Here is an 8,878-nt window from a genome sequence, read left to right as displayed (position 1 = left end):
TTCTGCCCTCGACGCACCCACCAATCGCGTCCCCTCGCTACGGAAGCCCCTCCGCCGTCGGGCTCTAAGTCCCCGCCCCTCCTGCCCAGCCCCCAAGCAGCTCCGCCCAACCGCCCCCTTGATTGACAGGCCGGCCAGGCGGAAACTGCGGCGCAGGCGCACTGAGCCCACAGCGCTCTCCTCTGGTCCGGTCGAGGAGTTCCCGGCAGACACCGCGCCGCGGCTGCGCAGAAGCGGGGAGGCTTTTAATTCCATTGTGGAGAGGACGGCGTTATTTTTATTAACTGGAGGCGACGGCGGCTGCGGCGGCGGCGGAACCCGTAAGTGTGGCCGGCGGGCCGGGGCGGGCGCGGGGGCGGCCAGGAAGGCCGCGGGGTCGAGCGCGCAGGGCCGGAGGCGGCGGGGCTGCGGACGGGCGCCGGGCGCGGTGCGGGCTGGGCGGCGGCGCGGCGGGTCCCAAACGCTGCGGTGGTCCCGGCCCGGGGCCCGGCCCTACCGCCGTTCCCCCTCTTCCCTCCTCTCCCTCCTCTCCGCAGCCAGGCCTCCTCCGGGGTATGAAAATCGGCAGCGGGTTCCTCAGCGGCGGCGGCGCTCCCGGCAGTAGCGGTGGTAGCGGCTCCGGCGGCAGCTCCGGCGGCGGCGGCGGCGGCGGCGGCAGGAGAGCCGAGATGGAGCACACCTTTCCCCAGGGTATGGTTATGTTCAACCACCGGCTCCCCCCGGTCACCAGCTTCACCCGGCCGGCGGGGACGGCCGCCCCTCCCCCGCAGTGCGTGTTATCCTCCTCTACCTCCGCAGCCCCGGCCGCAGAGCCCCCCCCTCCGCCAGCCCCGGACATGACTTTCAAGAAGGAGCCGGCGGCGTCAGCCGCGGCCTTCCCTTCGCAGAGGACCTCCTGGGGATTCTTGCAGTCCTTGGTGAGCATCAAACAGGAGAAACCTGCGGATCCCGAGGAGCCCCAGTCCCACCACCACCACCACCACCACCACTATGGGGGGCTGTTCGCTGGGGCCGAAGAGAGATCACCAGGCCTAGGAGGCGGGGAAGCGGGGAGCCACGGCGTCATCCAAGACCTCAGTATTCTCCACCAGCATGTCCAGCAGCAACCAGCCCAGCACCACCGTGATGTGTTATTGAGCAGCGGTAGCAGGACTGATGACCATGGCAGTGAGGAGCCAAAGCAGGACACTAACGTCAAAAAGGCAAAGAGGCCAAAGCCAGAATCTCAGGGAATCAAAGCCAAGAGGAAGCCAAGTGCATCTTCCAAACCTTTGGTTGGAGATGGAGAAGGTGCCGTCCTCTCCCCAAGTCAGAAACCTCATATCTGTGACCACTGTAGTGCTGCTTTCCGGAGCTCCTATCACCTGCGGAGACACGTCCTTATTCACACGGGAGAAAGACCTTTCCAGTGCAGCCAGTGTAGTATGGGTTTCATTCAGAAATACCTGCTGCAGAGACATGAGAAAATCCACAGTCGAGAGAAACCCTTTGGATGTGACCAGTGCAGCATGAAGTTCATTCAGAAGTACCATATGGAGAGACACAAGAGGACACATAGTGGAGAAAAGCCATATAAGTGTGACACTTGCCAACAGTATTTTTCAAGGACTGACAGATTGTTGAAGCACAGGCGCACGTGTGGTGAAGCCATAGCAAAAGGAGCCGCTAGTGCAGAACCTGGGTCATCAAACCATAATAACATGGGTAATCTGGCTGTGTTGTCTCAGGGAAATACAAGTTCTTCAAGGAGAAAATCGAAGTCAAAAAGCATAGCTGTTGAAAATAAGGAACACAAGACTGGCAAAACAAACGAATCACAAATGTCGAACAATATTAACCTGCAGAGTTACTCAGTGGAAATGCCTCCTGTGTCTCCCAGTGGAGGCATAATTGGCTCTGGGATAGACGAACTACAGAAAAGGGTGCCAAAACTGATCTTTAAGAAAGGAAGCAGAAAGAATACAGATAAAAGCTACCTTAATTTTGTGTCACCATTACCAGATGTCGTTGGGCAGAAATCCTTGTCTGGTAAACCAAGTGGCTCACTTGGCATAGTATCAAATAATAGTGTGGAGACCATTGGTCTTCTCCAGAGTACAAGTGGCAAACAAGGTCAGATAAGTAGTAATTATGACGATGCCATGCAGTTTTCAAAAAAGAGAAGATACTTACCAACCGCCAGCAGCAATAGTGCCTTTTCTATAAACGTAGGACACATGGTCTCCCAACAGTCAGTCATTCAGTCTGCAGGTGTCAGTGTTTTGGACAATGAAGCGCCATTGTCACTTATTGACTCCTCAACTCTAAATGCTGAAATTAAGTCTTGTCACGACAAGTCTGGAATTCCTGACGAGGTCTTACAAAGTATTTTGGATCAGTACTCCAGCAAATCAGAAACGCAGAAGGAGGATCCTTTCAATTTGACAGAACCACGAGTGGATTTACATGCCTCTGAACACTCAGAATTGGTTCAAGAAGAAAATTTGAGCCCAGGCACCCAAACACCTTCAAATGATAAAACAAGCATGTTACAAGAATACTCCAAATACCTCCAGCAGGCTTTTGAAAAATCCACTAACGCAGGTTTTACTCTTGGACACGGTTTCCAGTTTGTCAGTTTGTCTTCACCTCTCCACAACCATACTTTGTTTCCAGAGAAACAGATATACACTACATCTCCTTTGGAGTGTGGTTTTGGCCAATCTGTTACCTCAGTGTTGCCATCTTCATTGCCAAAGCCTCCTTTTGGGATGTTGTTTGGATCTCAACCAGGTCTTTATTTATCTGCTTTGGATGCTACACATCAGCAGTTGACACCTTCCCAGGAGCTGGATGACCTGATAGAGTCTCAGAAGAGCTTAGAGACATCGTCAGCCTTCCAGTCCACATCTCAGAAATTGACTAGCCAGAAGGAACAACCGAAAAGTTTAGAGTCCTCAACAAGCTTTCAGATTCCATCTCAGGAGTTAGCTAGCCAGATCGATCCTCAGAAAGACATAGAGCCTAGAACAACATACCAGATTGAGAACTTCGCACAAGCATTCGGTTCTCAGTTTAAGTCGGGCAGCAGGGTGCCAATGACCTTTATCACTAACTCTAATGGAGAAGTGGACCATAGAGTAAGGACTTCAGTGTCAGATTTCTCAGGGTATACAAATATGATGTCTGATGTAAGTGAGCCATGTAGTACAAGAGTAAAAACACCCACCAGCCAGAGTTACAGGTAAGGTCTCAAGAGTGACCAGGCTGGAAGTCTTCTAATGTAATTTCGTTTTATTTTGAGAACACTGCCATTGGAATGTTTCTACACGATCCTATTAAGAATAATGTAATGCCCTTTCAATGCAACTTTTCATATTTAGTTTATTTTGTTAGTGTGATTTTAGCTGTTTGTATTATGATTTTTAATCAAAATCAATAGATTAAAAATAGTTTGACATTCAAAGTGACAATGTTTAGCAATCAAATTTACATGTATAGATTGTCAGGGAATAGCCCAAAAGTTTTAAATGCAAAAAAAAAAAAACTACAGGAAAAAAAAAGAAAAGAAAAAAGGAAAAAAAAACCTTTGTTGCTAGGATTAAGGTTATTCTAATTGCTTTACTCTCAGGAAAGTGTAATAACGCATGGGAATTCTGTACGTTATCACCGTAATGGAATATCCAATTTACAAATAGTATGATACACATTTCATTGTTTAAGTTAAGGGATCTTTAACATTTCAGATTGCTCTTTCTGGGCTGATAGAATATACATTTCATCATTTAAGTAAGGGATCGAAAACATTTCAAATGCTATCTGTCTGGGCTGATCCAAAATTCTGAGATTGTTGGCTACCTATATTTTGTTGCAGCTTTTAAATGTACTCCAAACTTCCAAACCCACATTCATTCCAGCTTGGTAGGACAAATATTCTTGGATCTTTGATCAAAGCCTGGAATGATAGCTTTAATAAAAGAAAGAGGAGAAGAAAGCACCCTCTTTCTCCAACTCTTAACAAGGCTGTAATTCCATTAAGTGACTCTGTTCGTCTAGTACAGTGTTAAAACCCAAGTGGTTGGTTGGTTTCAGTATTAGAAAGTAAGTTGGATTCGCGTAATACATTGAAATTTGGGGTATGCATTATTCATTATACATGGCCTAAAAACATTCTCTCACTTATGCTATTACGTACCACCTTCACTTCTGGTTTTTGGTACTTGTTCTTAACTTCCTCTTCAAGTTCTAGGCCTTCTTGTTCCTTCTCCCTGTCGTGATGGTTTCAATTTTAGAGTGATTTATCATCTAGTAGATGATTGATTATGCATTTTATATGTCTTGTGGCATCTAAATACTAAACATTAGGGTAAGCATCCCTGACTTCATCTTTTTTTTTAACAAGCCCAATACAGATTTCCATGTACAAGCTATAGATATTAAAGGGTTGTAATTCCACCTGGTAGCATAGCTTGTGTAACCAATAAGAGTGTATATTTACTAATGACATCAGAACTCTTTGTGAAATTGCAGCCTTTAATGTACATTTTGAAGGGGTGTATGAGTCAGTATTGTACAGGGATCTTGTAAAGTCATCAAAACTTGCTATGAACGCTAATTGCCATTTGAAGCTACTGATAGGCAGTGGCTCAGCTCTAAACCACTTTTTAGCAATTGTATTTTTTTCCTGATTATATTTTTTAATGTACTTTGATGTTTATGCTGATGAGTTTTTTTATGTACTTTTGGTGATGTTTCAGTCTTATGAACTCTTCTGATGTCAGAAAAGTACCACTGGTTGTTTGCAGTCTTATTGTGTAATCAGCCTACCACAGGCTTCCATGTATAATAAAGTAATTAATATTGTGCAAGTGTAAAACACTTCTGTTATAAAAGCAGTGTTTTGAAAATAAGAAATTATTAAAAATGGTTACAAAATACTAGTTAATTCCCTTTTCCCACCTTCCTTTAGCTTAAGTTAGCTAAAGGGTACAAACTTGTCATTGAAAGATTCTTAGAAAAATGTGTTTAATTCTTTTAATACACTCAGTACTAAAATGTCTGTATGTCTTATTAAGTGCAGTAAGTTCTATTGGGTACAGAGACAAGTGTGATCAAAGGATGGAGAGGACCTTTACCCCTGTATCTCTTAAGCTGTATGATTTCTCTATCTCTATCTCTATCTCTCTCTTGTTTTATACAGGTTTTGAATTTCTTTAACTTTTATTGTGTGTACTGAATACTACATATGTATTATTCTGATTGTTTTGCTCTAGTTTACTACCAATAAAAGTCCTGTTAATCACAAAATTGAAGAAAGGAGATATCACTTAGTCATATTTTCAGTTTTCTGTGGATTACATTTCATAAACTATTCACATTGATGGTATAAATTGTAATTTAGAAGCTTGCATTTTTATTGTATTTTTAATGTATTTTGTCTTCTAGGTTTATATGGAAATGCATTGAATATTTTGTTTGAAGTGCACAATAATATAAAGAATAGAAATCTAATATGTAAATTACACTATTGAAACTAGGTCAGCCATCCTAAAGATTCTAGGGAGATTATTTATTTGAGGCTTTATTTAAAATCACATCCCAGTATTTTGGCTCAAGATGTTATATATCCTTTTGCCTCAAAGAGTTGTAATAAAATTACAGAATGATGGATTAAAATGGTCTTGAGCATTTTTAGTAAGAAAAAAGAAGCTAAATTGTAGTTAACAGGTTAAGAAATTGAGAGCATAGGTGTCAGAAGGAAAAGGTAAAATGTAATATAGAAGATGCAGAAAAGGTATTAGAAGTAAATGCTAACTTTAGATGATGAAAGAAGCTGAACATGGTGACCATACCCTTAATCCCAGCACTGGGGAGGCAGAGGCAGGTGAATCTCTTGAGTTCAAGGTCAACTGGTCCACAAACTGAGTTTTAGGCCAGCCAGGGCCACAGTGGTTCCTTGTGTAAAGAAAAAGTTGCACATATTTTGGGGTGTTAAGAAAAAACTGCTGTGAGGTTTAGTGGTATGGATATTGATGGACTAGGAATGAGCATACTGAAGGGTAGAATGCTGTGTGCATGTATGTGATGATACATAATTTATAGTAAAGATTAGCATGGGCCTGTGCGATTAGAAGGTAGGATGTTTTGTTTTGCCAGTTACTGCCACACTTGGTTGTCTCTTGGAAACAAGTGCTGACCAAGAAGCTTCACTCAATGCAAGATGACTCCAGTTACTTGAGTCCCTAAACATCTTGTTTTCCCCAGGTTAACTCAAACAGATAAGAATTTCAAAACCCACTTGCCTGCCTTTTTGTTTTCCTATTGTGGAATGTATATAAATTTGAATGTTTTAATTACTGACTTTTGTTTTTAAGACATTAGACTATGTATGGGCTGGGAATATAGGTATTTCTTACCCAGCATGCACAAGACCCCTGGGTTGTTTCTGTCTCTCAAATTAAGTAAGCCAGCCCTCCCTAATAAGCACTAGGGACATAGAGGCAGATTAGAAGGGTCATCTCTGGCTACTTAGGAGATTTGAAGCTAGCCTGGGCTACATGAGGCCCTGTCTCAAAAAGAAAGATGGCATTAGGTGAGAGGTAGTGAGCAGTGCTGCGGGTTTCCGTTGTGTTTCTGTTGAATGGGTACATTTTCAGCAATTACTGACCAGTATTTTGTGAGGTAATTTGATGAGGACAGAATAATGTGCTTAAATGTTTAAGTATTAAAAACAATACAAACGTCTACCTCAGATTTCATGTATTGCACTAATTAAGCAGAAGTTGTCCATTTTAGTATTTTTTCATCCCTGATAATCAGCATTTTATAATTAAGTATAGTGACCTTTAAGACTGGCTGGGTGACAGTTTGAGCAGCTAACCTCATGAATAAACCTTAGCCTCTAAATTCATAGGTTCTTGTTGAGCAGGACATCCTTGAAGAGAGAAGGGGAAAACATTTCAACTACAAACTATTTTTAGAGTAAAAACATTCTAAAGGCTGTCATTTTCTGAGTTTAGTGGTCTTCGTGTTCTCAGTACATACAGAATGATAGGATTTAGTTCTCATGGCACAGGGTAGGACTGCCAGTGCAGAGCTGGGTCCCCAGCTGCTTTGAGGTGGTGTCCGCAGTGTCATGGAGAGAGAGGGATCTGGGCAGTTGATTATCTGCGTGTACTCTCTGAGTTGCTAGAGTTCCTTATGGATTTTTAGGGGAATTATGTTATTTTTTTATGTCCTTAATTTATTACTTAGAATGAACAGCGTTAAAGATAGCACCTTGGGATTCTGTTGTCTTACCCTTGATTTAAAAAACAAAAAATTTGAGACCGTTTAGTTTTAATGAAGGCATTACCTTATGAGGACATAATACTTTTAAAATCCTCGTTTCCATTTTGTTTTGCTTAAAAATGCATTTGAATGTGATTGACTTATGTAGGTCCCAAATTTTGTTTTGTTTGGGGGTTTTTTGTTTTTTGAGACAGGGTTTCTCTGTGTTGCTTTGGCTGTCCTGGAACTCTGTAGACCATGCTAGCCTCAAAGGGTTCTAAATTTTTAGCTTTATAGCTTATGTAGTGGAATACTACCTGACAGTTTGGGGGTTCACAGCCTGGGCGCTTGGTAGAGTCAGTGCCTTCCTAAGTGCACATTAGTGAAGATACAACTGCACGTGATAATTTACAAGTCGGCCAACAAGCACATTGCTTATATATGTACACCTATTAAGAACCACTTCCTTAGAAAATACTGATATTCTGAAATTTTATTGTACAAATAAAAAATTAATGTCTGAAATGTATCCAGTACCTGCTTTCTTCATCTGCAGCTTATTTTCTCACCGTCTGTGGGAAACATTTAGGTTATGTAACCCTTGACGTTGGATGATGTGCCAGTCAAAAGTTGTGTAGGACTTGGAGTTCTTTGCACACTTTTTCATCTCACCTTGCAGGTGCTTGGGCACAGTGTTTCCATCAACAGAAATGTCGGCACTATAATCATTAGCCAGTTACAGAAGTGCTGTAGCTATACAGAAGCAGGTTATGGATATGTACTGGCAGATATACAAGCAAGCAGAACCAGCCCATACCTTTTTATGTAACAAGAATAAGACTACTCAACATAGCCCACGTGTGACTAGCTGGGCTGAAGTGTATTGTGGGAGAAAAGACATGAAAAGCGTGTAATACTTTGAAATGGGTCATTCTTGGGAAGTATAAATGAATAGCTAAAGGAAAGTTGATGATTTAGACTCCCAGGAGGAAGACTTGTGTTTTTCCTGTGTTTGTAGAGAATAAAGGAATGAATAGGGGGTGAATGTTAAGGAGCAGCTCCTAAAAGTCAGGAGGAAAAGGAAGGAGTTTTGAAGGAGCAAGGGAAATGAACTGTTGCCACAGTGTTAGCAGGGAGTTGGTTCACAGGGTAAAGGGGATCTTTGGAAATCCGCTCTTACTGTCATTCTTTCACTTGAGACTAATTGTGGTACTTCAGTTTGTTGTGAACTTTAGTACTATTGTGGAACAATTAATAAATAACTCTTCACAGACAACTGTGGTGAGCTTCTGTTTACATTCCCGATCTAGGAAAAAAATGGCTAACCTTTGTGTTTATCTATTAAATCTCTTTTTTAGTAACTCATGACAGCCTTCATTGGTTGGTAAGCATTTTAAGTAACGTTTTTTGCCAGGCTAGTCAAAAGTATTGTTATGTGTGACCACATAAATATGTTTAGAATTCAGGAATTAAGATTAAAAGCTCTTAATTCACATTTCCTATCCACTAGAAGAACAATTTACAAGTATAGTGTATAAAGGCATAATACATTATAATAATGGTTTTGAGTGATTATAAAAACTTGGAGTGCCTTATTTTAGAGTTATGCCTTGAAAAATGTTTTTAAATT

General features: G+C 42.0%; 1 protein-coding gene across 2 annotated transcripts; it reads left to right on the top strand.

Annotated features, from left to right (window-relative positions):
• Positions 1–145: 145 nt before the first annotated feature.
• Znf281 (zinc finger protein 281) lies at positions 146–8,524 on the top strand. 2 transcript variants are annotated; one of them, XM_005073435.4, is made up of 2 exons: positions 146–320; positions 541–8,524. In XM_005073435.4, exon 2 carries the CDS (start codon positions 555–557, stop codon positions 3,225–3,227), a length of 2,673 nt encoding a protein of 890 aa, XP_005073492.1. In that variant the 5' UTR covers positions 146–320; positions 541–554; the 3' UTR covers positions 3,228–8,524. The 2 variants fall into 2 exon arrangements, with proteins under 2 accessions (XP_005073492.1, XP_005073493.1); XM_005073436.4 differs by having other exon boundaries at positions 537–8,524.
• The last annotated feature ends 354 nt before the right edge of the window (positions 8,525–8,878 follow it).

This window comes from Mesocricetus auratus, unplaced genomic scaffold (assembly GCF_017639785.1).
Source record: "Mesocricetus auratus isolate SY011 unplaced genomic scaffold, BCM_Maur_2.0 Super-Scaffold_100676, whole genome shotgun sequence".
In the NCBI taxonomy this organism is placed as follows: Eukaryota; Metazoa; Chordata; class Mammalia; order Rodentia; family Cricetidae; genus Mesocricetus; species Mesocricetus auratus.
Note: the sequence above shows the minus strand (reverse complement) of the source record. Positions and strands in the feature narration are given on the sequence as shown.